The 20,418-nt window shown below is 42.2% G+C and overlaps 1 protein-coding gene across 3 annotated transcripts in view; it reads left to right on the top strand.

The window, feature by feature from the left end:
• The first annotated feature begins 2,784 nt into the window (after window positions 1–2,784).
• Window positions 2,785–20,418, top strand: part of FAM124A (family with sequence similarity 124 member A) — a 74,746-nt gene continuing 57,112 nt past the window's right edge. For all 3 annotated transcript variants that reach the window (XM_075850054.1, XM_075850053.1, XM_075850051.1), the window contains exon 1: window positions 2,785–2,984. In XM_075850054.1, coding sequence (XP_075706169.1) covers window positions 2,932–2,984 — 53 coding nt within the window. In that variant the 5' untranslated portion in view covers window positions 2,785–2,931. The remainder of the gene's footprint in view (window positions 2,985–20,418) is intronic.

Here is a 20,418-nt window from a genome sequence, read left to right as displayed (position 1 = left end):
ATCAAGGGATGTCGGGCCGGATGTCGAGTGGGACGCGTCACCAAGGCAACGGCCGGGAGACCGGACTGGAGGAAGCAGGGAGTTCTCGGTAAGTATGAACGTCTTTTTTTTTTTTTTACAGGTTGCTCTATATTCTGATCGGAATTCACTGTCCAGGGTGCTGAGAGTTACTGCCGATCAGTTAACTCTTTCAGCACCCTGGACAGTGACTATTTACTGACGTCGCCTAGCAACGCTGCCATAATGACGGGTGCACACATGTAGCCACCCGTCATTACGGGAGCTCCATAAACTTCTATGGGCTGCCCGTGCCGTTATTACGGCCTGAAATAGGACATGTTCTATCTTTTTCAACGGCACGGGCACCTTCCCGTAAGAAAACGGGAAGGTACCCGTGGCCAATAGAAGTCTATGAGCCCGTTATTACGGGTCGTAATTCCGACCCTTAATAACGGGAGTTTTTACGGTCGTGTGCATGAGGCCTAACCCTGTGGAAAATAAAAGCAGCAGTATCATTAGTTGCTATGAGCTACTGTTCCACATTTCCCCCATTATGTTCATATTACTAATGTAAAAAATGAAAAAATTATTATTTTCACATATACTAAACTTGCATTGTTACGCTAAGAGGGGGTATGGAGCGGGCTCATGGGCTTAGTCTGCTCCATACTGTCACGGCTGTAGGGCATGTGGACCCACTAGGTCGCCCTGCCGTTAACAGTCAATAACAGTCTCTCGGATATGAGTACCTGGGTAGATGATCAGGCAGATATTCGAAGTAGCAGACACGTGGTGAAGCAGGCACAGATGATGCTTGGCGTGGCGGACGACACGGGACGTGGCAGAGGACACCGGACGTGGCAGACGACACGGGACATGGCAGATGGCAACAGACGTGACAGATGAGGCACACACGCCTCCAAGAATAGACTTAGGCTCAGGAACAAGGAGAGGAAGGGCGGAGCTCTTTTTAAAGTCCATGTTGTCACCAGGTTAATTGGGAAACTTTAGACAGGTGCGCGCGCTGGCTCTTTACGGGACACAGGAGAGAGTGCTGCAGCCGTGTGTGTCGATGTCTCTGAGGAGGGACACGCTCACATGAAGATAGTCCTGCGGCTGCCAGCAAGTGGGATGTGCCGGTGGTCAGCGACCGCGGGCATAACACATACTCAGCAGGTGTCAGCCGATACTTCACTGTAATGGCCCGGGATTGGAGATGACTCCGATACCAGATGGCCTGGTCAATAGCGACTGTGGCATCTAAGCACCTGCCAGAGGGCTTAACAGGAGCCAGTAAAAAGTACAATACACTGCAATGCTAATGATACAAACACTGCTTGTTCAAGTTCTTTAGGGGGACTAAAAACTTTTTTTTTAACAGTTAGTTACAAACAAAAAAAATCTTAAAAGTAAAAAAAAAAACATGATTCCATTTTCCCCCTAAAGCAATGTATAAAATAAAAAATTTACATAATTTGTATCGCCCCGTCCACAAAAGTCGTAGTTATTACAATATAATATTATTTATCACGCTCAGTGAACGGGGGTACACATAAAGCTGCATGTGCCGGTCACCAGCCAGTATCCGTGTATGACGGACATGAAGAGTGTGGGGGATACGAGTGTGGGGGATACGAGTGTGGGGGATACTGCGGAATAACGGGATCAGGCTCTGAGGACTAATGTAATGGGGGGCGTGAAGGAAAGGAGTCAGATTCACGCTGCGTTTCAGTGTGAGCAAGTGACCGGAATGAAGGGGAAACAGCGCTCGTACAAGCGCTGAGCCTCCTTCAAAACAGTTGATTGCCGAGGGTCCGGGCAGTCGGACCCCGACCCATCAGCTATTCATGGCCTAACTTTACATATTCGGTATTGCCGCATCCATAATGACCGTACTATGTTCACGCTATTTGTCTTGCATGTATGAAAAAAATATAAAACGTTTTTATTATTATTTATACCACCTCCCAAAAGACTGAATAAAAAGTAATGAAAAAGTAGTATGTACCCAAAAATGGTGCCAATGTAAACTGAAACCCTCAAAAAACAAGCCCCCGTACAGCTGTGTCAACGGGGAAATAAAAAATGTTTTTAATTAAAAAAATAAATAAGACTATATAAATTTGGTATCGCTGTAATCGTATTGACCCAGAGAATAAAGTTATCATGTCATTTATGCCAGTTGGTGAACGCCATAAAAACAAAAGCAAAAAAAGCAATTACGAAATTGCTGTTCTATATATTCAAAAATATAAGAAAAATGTATTCGATAAATGATATGTACCTCAAAATGGTGCCATTAAAAAATACAACTCATTCTGCAAAAAAAAAGTCCTCGTACGGCTACATCGTATAGCTATAGCTTTTGGAATGAGGGGATGAAAGAAGGAAAAACTACACAAACTAGGCCATGTGCTTAATGGGTTAAGGGGTCGACGAAATAAAAATAGGCACCTTCTGGTCACAACTCAAGTACCAGGTAAAGAGATCCGTGCCGTGAGTAAGCTGCCAGGAATCACTATATGAGGGGCCTCCCAGTCTGGTCCTGTGGATGTCTCGCGCACAGAAGTTACGCAGAAGTTCTCAGGGTCACTTTACCACAAACACCTCTGTTAATACAGTTATGCCCTGAGAACCCCTCTGCTGGGGATATAGTGGTAGCTGCTGCTGATGACAGAGGATGGAGAAGGGCGAGCTCATTTACTGGCCGATACAAAGAATGGGGGAGGCGGGGCTGTGGACTGCTAGGGGCGGCTTTATCCAGGAGAACGAGAGACCGGGAGGGAGAAGAAAGGAGAGAAGGTCAGAAGGCGGAGAGAGCCGGGGAGAGGTGGGAGAGTGCCGGGACATCCAGGGGCTCAGCCGGGGTGGGGAGGTGCAGTCACACAGCAGCGGCACATCACTGTGGGCTATGGCTCCCTGATTCCTGACATGGAGAAGACCGGAGAAGATGACTGCGAGGACTCGGGCGCTGAGACCGCGGGGTACGTGCTATGTGACACCCGAACATGCCAATACACATGTGGGGTAACACTAGAGCAGCCCAGTTATATAGTCAGGTGTCAGCCACGCTGAGAAGGAGCTGCACGCACAAGTACCGGACATGTAAAATATATGCTCACATGTAATATTTCACATATGTATCAGATTCACATACATGATTACCTGTCATTTATGGATCAGCCTTACCTGCCACATAGAAGATATTACTTATGTATCTATCAGACTTTATTACATATAACATCAGACTATTAACATAGCACATGTTATACAGCACACATGTATGAGATATAACTACATGTAACAGCACACATGTATGAGACATAACTACTTGTAACATAGCACATGTGTCAGACATAACTTACGTGTAACATAGCACACGTGTCAAACTATTACATGTAACAGCACACGTATCTCACATAACTACATGTAACAGCACACATGTATGAGACATAACTACTTGTAACATAGCACACGTGTCAAACTACTACATGCAACACAGCACACGTATCTGACATAACTCCATGTAACAGCACACATGTATGAGACATAACTACTTTTAATATAGCACACGTGTCAGACATAACTACATGTAGGATAGCACACATGTATCAGACATAACTGCATGCAACATAGCACACGTGTCAGACTGAATCTACATGTAACATAGCACACATGTATCAGACATTAATACATTTAGGATTGCACACATGTATCAGACATAACTACATGTAAGATAGCACACATGTATCAGACATAACTGCATGTAACATAGTACACATGTATCAGACATAACTGCATGTAACATAGTACACATGTATCAGACATAACTACATGTAACATAGCACATGTGTATCAGACATAACTACATGTAAGATAGCACACATGTATCAGACATAACTGCATGTAACATAGTACACATGTATCAGGCATTAATACATTTAGGATTGCACACATGTATCAGACATAACTACATGTAGAATAGCACACATAACTACATGTAACATAGAACACATGTATCAGACATAACTATATGTAACATAGTACACATGTATCAGACATAACTACATGTAACATAGCACACATGTATCAGACATAACTACATGGCACACATGTATCAGACATAACTACATGGCACACATGTATCAGACATAACTACATGTAACATAGCACACATTTATCAGACATAACTACATGTAACATAGCACACATGTATCAGACATAACTACATGTAACATAGCACACATGTATCAGACATAACTACATGTAACATGGCACACATGTATCAGACATAACTACATGTAACATAGCACACATGTATCAGACATAACTACATGTCACATGGCACACATGTATCACACATAACTACATGTAACATAGCACACATGTATCAGACATAACTACATGTCACATGGCACACATGTATCACACATAACTACATGTAACATAGCACACATTTATCACAAATAACTACATGTAACATAGCACACATGCCAGACTATTACATGTAAAATAGCACACATGTATCAGGCATAACTACATGTAACACCAGATTTATTTTCATTTTTTGGAGTACTGCCTCTTATGTTTATTTTTTTTGAACATACATGTAGCAGCACACATGTATCAGAAATAACTACATGTAATTAGCACACATCAGACTATTACATGTAACATAGCACACATGTGTCAGAGTTTTACATGTAACACATCACGTGTGTATCAGACGTGCTTACATGCCTTACATGTGTATTCTGAACTTCTTGTAAATATGTATATTACTGATCTGGTTGTAGACACAAGGATAGTTACATGGACGGCAGCTACACATACATGTTTTGTATAGAAGTTACAGGTTTCATGTGAATGATGATGACAAATATTATTGTTTATGTGATTATCACTGGAAACAGAAGGATGGATCAGAGCAATCGATATATAGATCAAAGGACAAAATAGGTGGATGGATAGCAATACAGATAGATATATATATATATTGGGACAGGAGCACAATAAACTAGACGTGTGTAGACTAAATAAAGACAAAGAGTATGTTCACACGCTTACCAAAAAATGTCTGAAAATACGAAGCTGTTTTCAAGGGAAAACAGCTCCTGATTTTCAGCCGTTTTTGGAGCTGTTTTTCTACAGTCAATGAAAAACGGCTCCAAAAACGGCTCAAGAAGTGACATGCACTTCTTTTTCGCGGCCCATCGGAAGAGAACGCCGTTCTTTCCATTGGAATCGATGGGCAGATGTTTGGAGGCGTTCTGCTTCCGATTTTCCGGACGTTTGGAGGCCGTTTATGGCCCGAAAAACGGCCGAAAATAAGCCGTGTGAACATACCCATACAGTATATAGTTCTATGTACGCAAGACAGAGAAAATAGATATATTGATGTAGATGATAGATATAACAGATAAAACATATCTAGATAGATAGAAACATAAATATAGGACGGATCCACTAGACAGAGATGAATATAAGCGTTAGCTAGATATGAGGATGGATAGATGGAATATATATTGATACTAGTAAGATACATGGTCTAGCAGATAAATAGAAAGAAAGAAACATTAACATGAGATAGGTATAAGAGTTATCTAGATATGAGATAGATATACTAAATAGATGATAGGTACATGATAGATAGATAGATAGATGGATAGATATGAGGTAGATGATAGATAGATAGATAGATGGATAGATATGAGGTAGATGATAGATAGATAGATAGATAGATATGAGAGAGATAGATAGATAGATAGATAGATAGATATGAGAGAGATAGATAGATAGATAGATAGATAGATATGAGAGAGATAGATAGATAGATAGATAGATAGATATGAGATAGATATACTAAATAGATGATAGGTACATGATAGATAGATATTAGATAGATATTAGATAGATATTAGATAGATAGATAGATTGACAGATAGATTGACAGATAGATGGACAGATAGACGGATGGATGGATAGATCTGATACACACAGTAATTGGGATGATTATAGATTGTATATGATGTGTTACATATGGTGACCTTATTTCCATGTTCTGCGGCTTTCTCATACAGTATTTGTAAGAATGAGCAGACTCATTGTAATGCATGCAGTGCCCAGGAATGGTGTTACATGCCAGTGCTGCCCGCTGCTACTAAAATCCGTGATCTACTGATCTTCTGACTTTTTGGAGTATTCCCCTGCTGCTTATCTGCCACCATTGAAGTAATTCGGATTTGTGTCAGCTGTCACGTTTGGCCGTTCTCAGACATGTGCTGCCCGCTACAGCCCCCTTTTGCCCGCAGAAAATAATGTCGCACTGTATTAGCCTGTAAGACTCTGATGTGGGATCCTATTGTGGATGCAGAATCAGAGCTGGGCAAGTATCAGAAAGTTGTACCCCGTCCTGATGCCAGCTTCTGGGGTGCTAATCCATTATAGTGTTGACTATTAGAATATTTACGTGCTGTAGTAGCATTTAGTGTAGCTCAGCGAATGCTTGATAATATATTGTTGTTATTCCCATCACCCTGTTGTATTGTTTATGATGAGTAATGAATAGAAGTCAGTAATACTAATCCCTCTCCACCTGTAACGCAGCATCACTAGGGAAACCACAGGGCATTCTTACCCGCCGCAGCCAACGCGTTGAGCTCAGTATGGTAATATTTCCTTGTAGATGTACACGGACTGAAGATGTGAATGCAGAGTGTATTATCTATAGTTGGTGTCCAGTATAGTATATAATTGCACCTTACGAGTTACCAGACCTCCACCAAAAGTTCACCTCTTCTGCGGGCCATCATTGTGTCACCCAGCCCGATGAACCTTGTATTGTGTATCATGAAGGCGACAGATTTCTGCATTTAGGGATAGTAAGTGAGAACCACATGTGGGCATCAGTCCATGATCAGAGATGTAGTTGTCACCTCCTTCCTTGCCCCCTCTCTTTCCTTGCTCCTATTCGGGGGAGCTGCAGCATCATGACCCCATTGCACCTCAGTGGTCTGCAACCTGTGGCTCTCCAGATCTAGTGGATCCTGCAGTATGAAAGGTGGAATTTTTTGGTCAATTTTACCCTTTTATGCAGCTCACAACACTTTTTTTTAAATTGGCCATTGCTTAGCAGAAGGGGCCGGGCCATCCGTGGCCCAACAAGTTGACTATAATTAACTCCAGAAATTGGCGTAAATTATACCGCAAATCTACGCCAGCTTGCAGCTGGCAAAGATTTTACTTTGTTGCACACAGCAGCCCAAGATTTGATAAATATTTATTAAGGGGCGTGTGTCTCTTTAATAAATTTGTCGCATCTCACTCCAGCGGGTTTCATTTCAAGATTGGCATATGAAACGCCAGTCTTAGTAAATCTTGGCCTTAGTGTCATGTGGCATTTAAAGTGACAAAGTTACTGGCCAATTCGTAGATGGAATATTGTACATTTTCCTGCCTCCTGTAAAAAACAGAACGGTGGATATATAGATGGCTCTGCTTGTTTTTTAAATCCCCAAAACGGCAGCATCCTGCACCTCCAGTCCAGATTTACCTATGAGCATTTTTATTATCATGGACACTAGGAAATATTTGTAACAGCTGGCCATAGGCATGAGGTTTTTGGCAAACAATATATGGGGGTTTAGAAATAATGTGCCCTTTTCAAATTGACCAGATGGGCGTTTTTATGGTGGAGTCTGGGCGATACTTGTCATTTATCTCATGTCTATGGCCAGGTCGATGAGCTCCTGAAAATTAGACATTCTATAAACTTAATGTGCACCATAAAAGATTTTGAGAATGTACTTGAGAAGGCCATAGTGACCCATTTCTATGGTATACAACACAGTCCCCCGGTTCCCCCAAACAATTAGGGCATGTTCAGACGTGGCTGATTTCTGCAGACACTGTCCGCATCAATGCCGCATCATAAACTGCGTTGCAGATTCCGTTGCGCCTTTGCCTAAAAATTGAAGTAAAATGCTGCGGATTAGTCTTTGCGGATTGAGGTGCAGATCACACCCCGCTCTCTTTTAAAACATTCCACCTCAGTCTGGCTATAGACCTCGAAACACATAGGTCCAGCCAGAATGATGAAATATCCGTAACGCAACAAACATAACATCCGCGGATTTCATTGCGTAATTTTGCAACTCCATTGAAGTCAATGGAGAAATTCCGCCACAAGTACGCATCAAGTCCGCAACAGCCAGTGTATGCTGCGGACACCAAATTCCGCACCGCAGCCTATGGTCCGCAGCGTCTCCACGAAGATAACTAAAAAGGTGTGGAAACCAATGGAGAAACGGTCTGCTGCGGATTTCCAGTGCGGACTGTCCGCAGCGGAATTCCGCAGCAATTCCGCCACGTCTGGACGTGCCCTAAGGATGTATGAGAAAACGTCTGAAAATACGGAGCTGTTTTCAAGGGACAACAGCTCCTGATTTTCAGTCGTTTTTTAATCAAACCCGCACTTTTCGCTATGTTTTTCGCTGCGTTTTTTACGGCCGTTTTTGGAGCTGTTTTCAATAGAGTCTATGAAAAACGGCTCCAAAAACTTCCCATGAAGTGACCTACACTTCTTTTTCGCGGCCGTTTTTTTATGCGGCCGTTTTTCAAATCCCATCGGAACAGAATGCCGTTTTTCTCATCGATATCAATGGGCAGATGTTTAGAGGCGTTCTGCGTCCGAATTCTCAGACTTTTCGGGCGTTTACTCCGTGTGAACATACCCTTACTTGTAAAGATCTTGGCTACCTGTCTGGGCGTGCTTCAGGTGTATGTGGGCCCTTAAGCAACAAAATCACAGTTGGGCCCCTCCGTCTATCCCACTCTCAACTTGACAAGCAATGAACGTGTTTAGCTAGATTGCCATTGGCTTCCCTAGCCCAGTGGCCCCTGGCACCTACTCAGGTTTGCTTGGTGCAACAGATGACAACAAGCAGCCATGACTCATGTACTCAATGACATGAAGGTTTATGAAGCTCAACTCGCACTTTGAGCCAATGACTCCGTTGTCCCCTAGATCCCTGGATTATACAATTTTGCTCAGCAACATCACTTATATCATCACAAAGCAATAGTCACCATGAAGTCTGAGCCTTGAATGCACATCTTTACATTTGTTGGTGTTGGTTCTTCTCCCCCCTACATTTCACAGTGGGGTGATGGCCATCTGTCCAAAATTCATCCTAAGCGTGATCGTTAGGGGGGGGGGAGTTTGTTTGGCTGACAACTGGTGTGTATCGCCAGTATTACAGTCTCCCTGCTATTAGGGTGTGTTCAGGTCGGCCAAACCCGCTGATTTCGGAGGGACTGGCCGACCAGCTAATGTGTATGTGGGTGTCCCAACTCTCCCCCGACGACGGACGTTGCAGTAAATAAGGATGGGGCGCGTTGGATTACAACATGCCCGATACTTTGTTTTCTGGGGAGATAAGCCACCACCAGAGGTGTATGGTAGTGACTTATTCCCCTTTCCATGGGGTACTCATGGACACTCGACTGGGGAGGAATAGCGTTCGTTCGACAGCTATCTAAGGAATATGGTCACCTTTATTTTCACTAAAATCCCCAAAAACTGCTTTGTAAAATAGTTACTACAGTCGACTCTATAAACATATATATATATATAAACAAATATATATCGACATGTTTTCTAGTTGACATAGCCCAGAGGTATTCCGCGTTTTATTATTATTACACAGTTGTCTTGCTGAGAGACAGCGCCACAGCCCATAAATACTACAAAGTGGATTCTTTAGTTATTGAACTGAAATGTCCTCAATTACTGGTAAGGGACCGCCGGGCAGCAGTGATGGATGGCATGTTCTGCCAGCATCCAATAGAAGGCTACCATCCGACATAAACCATAGTATATAGTGAGGATAAACACTGCTACATTCTTCTTCTATCACACATTAGTCAGTAGGAAGGGGGGAAACAGGACCACCCTGGTTGTTGATGACAGTATTTGGGGATTCCCATGGCGGGGATTGTGAAGAGTAGTAATGTGTTATCCCTCAGGACAGATGTTATAGCACACGTCCGACTATATCAGTTATATGCTGTGAACGCATGTTTCTACTCACACGGTGTTGAGGATTAAACTTCATGTTCTGTTTTGTTTTAAAGGGACAGTATGATAAAAAATGTAAGCAAAAAAAAACCAACAGAAAACAACCAAAACAGCTCACCATTATGTTTTTTTTTTCTTTAATATCCTGATATCACATCTTGTTAAGGGGGCCCATCTTGTTCAACCTTCCTCTCAGAGACCTCAGGTCAGACCATTATCTGGCGAGGAGGCCCCACAGTTATTGAGGTGTCTGATAAGCCAAACCTCTACCCTTTGCCTCTCAGTTCTTCTCAGCATTTTCTGTTTTTTAGGAATTTGCTATATGTCTACGGCGACAAATAGGCGTTTTATTTATTTTTTTGTCATTCATTTCTTGGTTTAGTGTCTTTTATGCCTTCTTCACACACTTTTTTTCTACTTATTGTTTAGTTGTAAGAAATGTCATGAACTTCAAGCATTTATTTAGTTTTTTTGCAAGCGTTTTTGGTGGTGGTTTTTCTATTCACTACAATTTTTTAGACATTTATTTTTTGTCTTATAGAGAAGCCTATGAGATGAATGCGATACCAGGAGCATGTTGGTTTAATATGGGGGGGGGGACACTGACCCCAAAAATGCACTAAAAGGCCAGATAAACACTACAAACAAGCATTGTGGTTTGTTTTATATTTTACTATAGACTTTCAGCTAACATCTGGCTGCAGCATTTTTTGGGGGAAAAAACTGCAGGAAAAAACACCACAAAAAAAACGTGTTTTTTTTGCTGGGTTTTTCCAGGAATTTCTTCCATGAAACTTTTCTAAAGGACTTATGGAATGCCAACAAAAATGGTTGTAAAAAACGCATTGAAAAATGCTTGAAATTCATGGCGTTTTTTACAAGCAAAAAGAAAAACGGTGACCTGTTCTAATAGCCCACTTAATTTCACTCATCTTAAGGCTTTGTTCACACAGTGCAGATTTGATGCAGATTTTGCATGCTTTTTTTTTTAAGCCCGAACCAGAATTGGATGCAGGAGAGGAGACACTTTAAGGGCATGGTCACACATGGCGTATTTCTGCAGACACTGTCCGCATCAATGCCGCACATAATCTGCGTTGCAGATTCCTTTGCGCCTTTGCCTAAAATGTGAAGTAAATTGCGGCGGATTTCCAGTGCGGACTGTCCGCTGCGGAATTCCACAGCAATTCTGCCACGTGTGAACATGCCCTAAGGCCTTCCTTGATATATTTCTTCTGTTCCGGTTCGATTTTTGGATTTGCCTTAAAAAATACATGTAAAATCGGCCTTAAATCTGCACTGTGTGAAAAAGGCCTAAAGGGGTTCTCCAATTTTAAACTTGTATGGCTTTTTATAGATAGAGGTCCCATATCCATAACCTTAGGATATGCCATAGATAGGAAAACTTAACTTTTGTTAAACATTTTGATATATTAGGAAGTTGGATAACTAGCAATCCCCCAGTGTTTTTAGAATAGCTCCCTTTACAAGGAGGAATCTAGTATTAAGCTTTCAGGACTGTGATGAATTTTATTCCCAACCACTTCCAAGTGAATCCATTACTAGAATATTGCACGCTCAATACATTTTATACCCTAAGAGCTTGTCCACACGTAACGGAATTGCTGCAAAAAAATTCTGCAGCAATTCCATTGACAGTAGCAGACGTTTCCCTGCGGAAAAAAACATTTCCTGCTGTTTTTACTGCACAAAATGAGGCATATTTTGCTGCGTTTTCCACAATGCTGGGAGATGGTGACGTCTCCTCTGAAAAACGCAGCAATTCAGTCCACTGCAGGAATTGGCGTGCAGCGGTACGAAAAATACACACCTCAGGTCAATTCCTAGTCGGATTTTTTTATGCAGCGTGTGGATGAGATTTGTTAGATCTCACCCACCTTGCTGCTACCGTATTCTGCTGTGTATTTTCCGTCCGCAATTCCGGTCGGAAAATACGTAGTAATTCCGTGTGGACAAGTTCTAGTCTCCTTTTTAAGTTTTAGATCGCTCCTACTTGTAAAGAAAGCAATTCAGAAAACATTCAAGGAAATTGTGAATCATATTTTAGTGTAGAATCGGCAAAGTGTAATCCTACAAATTGTTCCATATTTTGTACTGAAAAAGGCTAATATATGTGTAAAACAACACAAGGCAATATGTACTATGTTATACTATATCACATCGTTTGCTGGACCTATCCTTGTAAGGCTATGTTCCCACCTCATGGAAATGGATTTCCTGACCTATATGATCAATGTATCCTTAGCCTATAATGGATCGGGCATATGCCAAAAGAGTGTCCTACCGAAGAGTGTCCTACCAAAGAGTGTCCTACCAAAGAGTGTCCTACCAAAGAGTGTCCTACCAAAGAGTGTCCTACCAAAGAGTGTCCTACCAAAGAGTGTCCTACCAAAGAGTGTCCTACCAAAGAGTGTCCTACAAAAGTGTCCTCCTGCATATACAGTACTTTTTTTTTTCAACTGTATTAGAAAGAGCAATCGATTATGTACAACTCAAGGGCATGCCTGAAACGTGTACTTTTTTTTACAATGGGAGATATATTTAACCATATAGCGTACAGTTGCATGCATCCGGGTGTATACGTGCATACGCCAGACGAACACACTAAAAATGGTGAGCTTAAAGCCTGTATCAATGGTTCAGGAGCTGGTGGACGAGAATAGCTGACATATTTCATTACAATAAAACCTTACAAACAATAACTATAACAAAATGTACTATATAGTTTAGCATCCTCTCCACGACATAGCCCGGTCATGGGCGTAACTATAGCCATAGCATCTGCTTTGGGGTCCAGAGGATGAACAGGCCCGATTAAGTGCAAGAAAAAAAATTCCTTTAGGCCGAATTCAGACGACCGTAGTATACGTCCGCGTTAAAACAACGGCCGTCACACAGACACATGTTTTTCAATTGGTCCGTTTCAACGGACCGTGTGAAGGGTCCGTTGAAGAATAGAACATGTCCTATTTTCTTCCGTTTTCACGGATCCCTCCATAGACTCAAGTCTATGAGGGATCCGTGAAAACGGGACCCGCACGGGTGCAACTTGGACTTGAACGTTTTTCATGTTCGAGTTTGCATTCGTTCGTGTGAGTCTGGCCTTAAGCGTAGAAAAAGTAGTGACCTTCTGTTTTCTGCCTCATGTGGGTTATCCTTCTTTTGAAAAATTAGACTACTACCTATCAGGGTGGTGGGGGGCCCATCCTTGTCCTTGCTATAGGGCCCTATGAATCCTAGTTACTCCCCTGAGCCCGGTGTTGTCACCCAGCTGAAAAATTTTAATTCTCAATTTGATAACATTAGTTTGTCTCTGAAGGATTTTCGATTTGTCCTAAAAGAGGACAAATAAATGAAAGCAGCAGATAGTTATTGGTCCAGAGCGCTCGAATTGTTCAGCTCTGAATGATCATTAATTGTGTAAACGAACGCTAGGTTATAAGTATTTTTGCTTTCTTCCCTTTACAAGATGTTCATGGCTGTGACAATGTTTTCACTGTGCACTGAAGAATGCCTGGTAATGTGCTGGCCCTCATCCCTAAATAAACGTACCCTAGGAGGATTTGCGGTTGTGCCGACTCCCCTCCCCCATCATTGTGTTTGCCTCTTATAACTATAGTCCACATACAGTTTAATTTTTGGATTTGATAAACTGGTGACAGACAGCCAGATGTCTCTATGACATCAAGCTGCTCCCACAACAGCTCTATGGGGTTGAGATCTGGTGACTGCGCTGGCCACTCCATTACAGATAGAATACCAGCTGCCTGCTTCTTCCCTAAATAGTTCTTGCATAATTTGGAGGTGTGCTTTGGGTCATTGTCCTGTTGTAGGATGAAATTGGCTCCAATATAGCGCTGTTCACAGGGTATGACTTGGTGTTGCAAAATGGAGTGATAGCCTTCTTATTCAAAATCCCTTTTACCTTGTACAAATCTCCCACTTTACCAGCACCAAAGCAACCCCAGACCATCACATTACCTCCACCATGCTTGACAGATGGCGTCAGGCACTCTTCCAGCATCTTTTCAGTTGTTCTGCGTCTCACAAATGTTCTTCTGTGTGATCCAAACACCTCAAACTTCGATTCGTCTGTCCATAACACTTTTTTCCAATCTTCCTCTGTCCAATGTCTGTGTGCTTTTGCCCATATTAATCTTTTCCTTTTATTAGCCAGTCTCAGATATGGCTTTTTCTTTGCCACTCTGCCCTGAAGGCCAGCATCCCGGAGTCGCCTCTTCACTGTAGACGTTGACACTGGCGTTTTGCGGGTACTATTTAATGAAGCTGCCAGTTGAGGACCTGTGAGGCGTCTATTTCTCAAACTAGAGACTCTAATGTACTTGTCTTGTTGCTCAGTTGTGCAGCGGGGCCTGCCACTTCTCTTTCTACTCAGGTTAGAGCCTGTGTGTGCTGTCCTCTGAAGGGAGTAGTACACACCGTTGTAGGAAATCTTCAGTTTCTTGGCAATTTCTCGCATGGAATAACCTTAATTTCTAAGAACAAGAATAGACTGTCGAGTTTCACATGAAAGCTCTCTTTTTCTAGCCATTTTGAGAGTTTAATCGAACCCACAAATGTAATGCTCCAGATTCTCAACTAGCTCAAAGGAAGATCAGTTTTATAGCTCCTCTAAACAGCAAAACTGTTTACAGCGGTGCTAACATAATTGCACAAGGGTTTTCAAGTGTTTTCTAATCATCCATTAGCCTTCCAACACAGTTAGCAAACACAATGTACCATTAGAACACTGGAGTGATGGTTGCTGGAAATGGGCCTCTATACACCTATGTAGATATTGCATTAAAAACCAGACGTTTGCAGCTAGAATAGTAATTTAGCACATTAACAATGTATAGAGTGTATTTATGATTAATTTAATGTTCTCTTCATTGAAAAAAACTGTGCTTTTCTTGCAAAAATAAGGAAATTTCTAAGTGACCCTAAACTTTTGAACAGTAGTGTATAATTATTTATTTTTAGTTTTGAGAGAAATTCTGAATATTACTTTTGTCCCTCTTCATATAGTTGTAGTTTCCATTCACGTTACGACTGTGAAGAAGTGTTTGTTTTGCCTCTTTCAATGAGATGAGAGTGGACTCTGCTATTTCTCTGTAGAGGTGACAGTGTTTACATTCAGCGGAGGGGAAGCTTCTACGAATATACTGGGATCCCGGGACATGTCGTTCTATAGAAGGCTACAAACCACTGAGTCTTATATTCAATATGACTTTTAATATTGCTCATAAAAGAACACCAACAATTTTATCGTTTTTACATATTGGACTGATAGCCGAGCACTGAGAATACATGTGAAAAATCACAATTGTCGTCCCTCCTGAGCCTGTTTTTGGTATTAGTATATGGTGATGGGTGTTTATTTCATGTTCATCCATGTGGCAGTGCATATAGATAAGGGTCATTATATAGAGCTAATACTCATAAGCGCACCATGTCCATACATACTGCCATATGGAGGTATAGGTATACCATGTTACGTAAACAACGGACCTCCCGCTTCCGCCACAGTCCCAGAAACACATGGGACCAAATTTCAACAGATAGTATTACAATGATGGAGTATGTTTCTTTATTTTTCAGTTATATCAAAGTGTAGAGCCTTTAAAAAGGCAACCTGTCACAATCGTGTACATAAGGCATCAAAGAAGCTGGTTTCAGACAACCGTAATACAGACGAATCTTAGCATTCGTATTACAGACGCAAGATACCGACTTCCTGACTGGACCGAACTTAGATCACCATGGAACCCCATGTTATCTAAATTATGTTTTGTAGAACCTCAGGGCGTCCAGGTGTTAAGTCCATCATACGGGTGCTAAAATGCAGCAAGGACTGACCTAAAAATGCTGAACTAGAGGACATGGTGGTGCCCTTAAACAACCTCTCTGGGTCCTGCCAAAAAGATTCTCATTTATGCCCCTCGCCTCTTCGAAAGACAAAGGGACATGGCTTTCCCCCTGATTGGCAATTTGTAGGGATTATATAATTGGTACAAATATGCCTACCAGTTCAGCTTTGAAAATGTATCGTAGAGAAGGGAATCTTAAAGGGGTTGTCCAATTTCAGCTAATTAATGTTGTTGTTTTTTTGTAGAAGTAAAAGCAATACAATTTCCAATATACTTTCTGTATTCATTTTTCATGGTTTTCAAGATCTCTGCTTGCTGTAATTCGGTAGGAACAGTTGTTGTCCATGGTCATGTGATGGACACACAGGTACTGGGATAATTAGAAGACACATCTCTGATACACATACAAAGGCTACATTCATACGACAGTGAAGAAAAATGGCCATTAAAAACTGATCAACTGTCAGCTTTTCATGGCCATTTTGCATCGGTGTGTCTCCAAATTTTCATCCATGTTCAGTCCGTCTGTCCGTTTTTAATGGCCGTTAAAAAAAAATGGATTTCATTTGTCAGGTTTTTTTATTTTTATCCAAACCCCCTGAAAACACCACAGTGCCCATGTAGATTGTGCTGCAATGTCCCTATAGATAGTGCCACAGTGCCCACTGTAGATAATTCCCATGTAGTCCCACTGTAGATAGTGCCACAGTACCCACATATAGGGCCAGTGCCCACATAGTGCCACAATGCCCATTGTAGATAGTGCCACATTGCCCACATAGTACCACAGTGCCCATGTAGATAGCGCCACAGTGTCCCCAGTGGATTGTGCCACAGTGCCCATGTAGATAGCGCCACAGTGTTCCCATGTAGATAGTGCCACACCCCCTGTAGATGGCACCACCCCTTGTAGATAGCACCCCCCTTTTAGATACCACCCATCTCCCCTGTAGATAGCACCACAGTAGCTCACTGTAGGAGCGGAATCCCTCTGGCTCACTGACAGAGCGGACCAGGAGTAACCCCTTGACTTCACCATCCATATATGGATAGTGACGCCGGGGGCTTCTCCAGGTGCAGAATCCCCTGCCAGAGCAGGGTCTGGCCGTCGGGGATTCCGCTACTACAGAGAGCTACAGTGGCGCTATCTTCAGGCAGGGGAGTGCTATCTACAAGACTGGAATACCCGCCCAGAGATCTTGCGATGCTCTTGCCGGGGATTCCATAGTTGAAAGCCCTGACTTCACTATCCTTATATGGACCGTAATGTCAAGGGCTTCCCCGGCTCAGCGCTCAAACTAGCGCTGAGTGCGGGGAGTCCTCGGCCAGGATCAGTTTTTACCGGCTGATCCATTGACTCCTATGGGAGCCGTCTGGCCGTGAAAACGGCCAAAAATAGGACATGTCCTCTTTTTTGACTGCCAATATTCACGGGCCGTTAAAAAAATGGCCATGTGAATACATCCATAGAACTTCATTGTTCTGAAAACGGCCGTGTGACTACAGCTAAAAAAAAATGCCCATCATACGGCGGTTTTTCAATGTAGTGTAAATGTAGCCTGTGTAACGAGCCGTGCACCTGTGTGTCCATCACATGATCAGAATTTTCCACTGGAAGTAAACAATGAATGTCCCTACTGAATAACAACAAGCAGAGATCTTGAAAACCATGAGAAATTAAAGGGGTTGTCCACTTTCTGAAAAATGATGACCTATCCACCGACATCCCGACCCCGCACCGATCCGCAACTCCAGCTGCCTCTGTGCGTCGGATATTTGGAACGGTATGCAATAGTTGAAGCAGCCGGAAGCAGATGGCTCCGACCACTGCATAGTGTCCGTTCGGCAGAACTGCAGCTCTTCTCCTATTCACTTGGTCCGGGTAACAGACACGCACCGATCATATACTGATGACCTATCCACTGGATAGGTCATCAGTTGTTAGCAAGTGGAAAACCCCTTTAATACAGAAAGTATATTAGAAAATTGTATAACTTTTAATTCTAGAAAAAATAACATTAAGTGGACAACCCTTTTAAGGGAGCCTGTCCTTGTGGCAGATTAGGGAGCCTGTGCCGGTGGCGAGTTCCCTTTTAAGGGGTTTTCCTATGAGAGACATTTATGACATATCCACAGGTGAATTCCGACCATGAAAAAGGTTATATGGTCGTGAGTTACGTAAACAGCATAGCTCGCTGAGCTACGCTGTTTCTGTAACTCCCATAGTAGTGAATGTCAGTTACGGAAGCAACGTAGCATGTGAGCTAAGCTGTTTCCGTAACTACCATTCCGTTATATGGGACTTACAGAAACAGCATAGCTCAGCGAGCTATGCTGTTTACCTAACTCATGACCACATAACCTTTTTCATGGTCGGAATTCACCTCATTTAGCCGCAACACAGAGCGGCTGAATGGGGTTTAGGGGGCGCCGTCCTGGAGATAGTTTCGGGTCCTAGAGGTGGGACCCGCATCTATCTGACATTTATGTGGATGTTTTATAAATGTCTCTCATGGGAAAACTCCTTTAAGTTATTTTGCAGTGTAAGTGTAGTTGGAATCTGTATTCTGTATATATGACATCATAACGGAAAAGATGAACTGTATGATTTACTTCTGTTACTTTCTGATTTACATACTCATTGGATAACTGCTTTCCAGATGACGGTTTGCGAGCCTGTACACAATGCACAATATTATTTCACTCCTGAGTGACTTTTCAAGCCAGCAGATGATTTTCCTTAATTTCACGCAGCGCAGCTCTGCTCTTTGTTCTAAACGTCTGTTATTTTAGACTATTATTGAGGCATCGACCTTCCAGCCATCTGGTGCTAATTAATGGAAAAATGGACAAAAAGCGCTCCCACTTGTGAGATGTAAAACGCTCGTATGGATGGACTGTGACATTTGGCTACCGCAATATGCTAGAATCTGTAATACTCAGGGGATGAGAAATGTATCATTGAGCATAGGGGTTAAATGTTTTCCAGCTGGTTTAAGTTAATTTACACCAATATCCTAGACATAAATTCAGCATTTTTATCACGGCAGAACATTCGTATGTTGCCGTTTTCGTCGGACACTACTTCATTCATCTCTTGTGAACGGCCATTTTTAAACTAGCTATTATTTGGCCACAATGCTTCATTTAAATTCGAAGCCCCTTAGTCCGCTTTCATTAGAAAATACTCTTTAAGCTGCCACATGTCTTCAGCTGGTGAAACCCGAAGGCAGATTACCGGACCAAAATAGTGTCCGAATAATGAGAGAATGCTCTAAGACCAGCGACAAAGAAGAACAAATAAGCCAATTAGTTTACATCTCTCGGAACTGTACATAGAGCTTCTAGGAAAACACATGGTGGATTTATTATCCACTAACCAATGATCTCATTCCGGTCAAAAATACAGGGAGCTGCTTATTGTCTCAGACGGCATGTTTTTTTTTTCACTTTTTATTTCGGACAGCTAAGAAAACTTTTCTTGTATGTATACATTCATTTACATGATTTAGCACAGTGCCTTACAGTGTATATCTGGTGCTTACACATGGAGTCAAGTGGAGTAGAGCGCTACACTACTAGCACAGCAAAATAGGAAAAACACCTGTAAGATCCATCGTGGCATGACGTACCCAGCATCACGTGATGTTATTTAAGGTTAAAACGAAGTGTTCCTATCAAGTTCCCACAGAATTAGTGCCAGGAACTATTGATATGACAAACCATTGCGAGGTACAGTATAAAAAGCAAAACTTCTCCATTTTGGGGATTAAAATCTATAGGCAAATAATGCAACCGTGCTGGGAAAAAAATTAGAGGAATACGTTTATTTTTTACTGCAGTTGGGATTCTAAAACTTATACACTTCAGTATAACAGGTTTTTTTCCGGTGCATTTTAAAAGCTGCAAAAAAAAAACGAAAAAAACAAAACATCAATATAGATGGATCTATCAGGAGCTTTTGCTCTAGGGTTCAGCCTTCTCATATGAACATTGGGGAATAATTTACTATGGCAAATGCGCCAGAATTCTGGCTTAAATTGTAGCAAGGAACTGGCATACAGGCCGTGCACCAGCTTTGTTAAGTCTTTTAGACACCTTTTGCATCATACTACACACTTTTCAAAGGTGTCTAGAAACTAGAGGGGGTATGGCTAGGTGGAGTTTGAAAATTCACCAAATTTATTAATGACGTGTGCCCCGATTTAAGCAGTGTGTTGATCTGGGCAATGTTCTGCTGGGAATCCTTGGGTACTGGCATTCATGTAGAAGTTATTTTAAAATGTAGACCAGGGCTAGGCAACCTTTTTAGTCTGGCGTGCCGATATAAAATAAAATCTGAGATGAAGTACCCACTGTACCATGCAACTGAACACCAGCTAAGGGGATGGGGTGGGGGTGCACATAGGAGAGACCGCCGACTACTGAACACCAGCTTAGGGGAGGGGG

The sequence above is a fragment of the Rhinoderma darwinii genome, chromosome 2 (assembly GCF_050947455.1).
Source record: "Rhinoderma darwinii isolate aRhiDar2 chromosome 2, aRhiDar2.hap1, whole genome shotgun sequence".
NCBI classification, from domain to species: Eukaryota; Metazoa; Chordata; class Amphibia; order Anura; family Rhinodermatidae; genus Rhinoderma; species Rhinoderma darwinii.
This window is presented reverse-complemented; position numbering and strand designations above follow the sequence as displayed.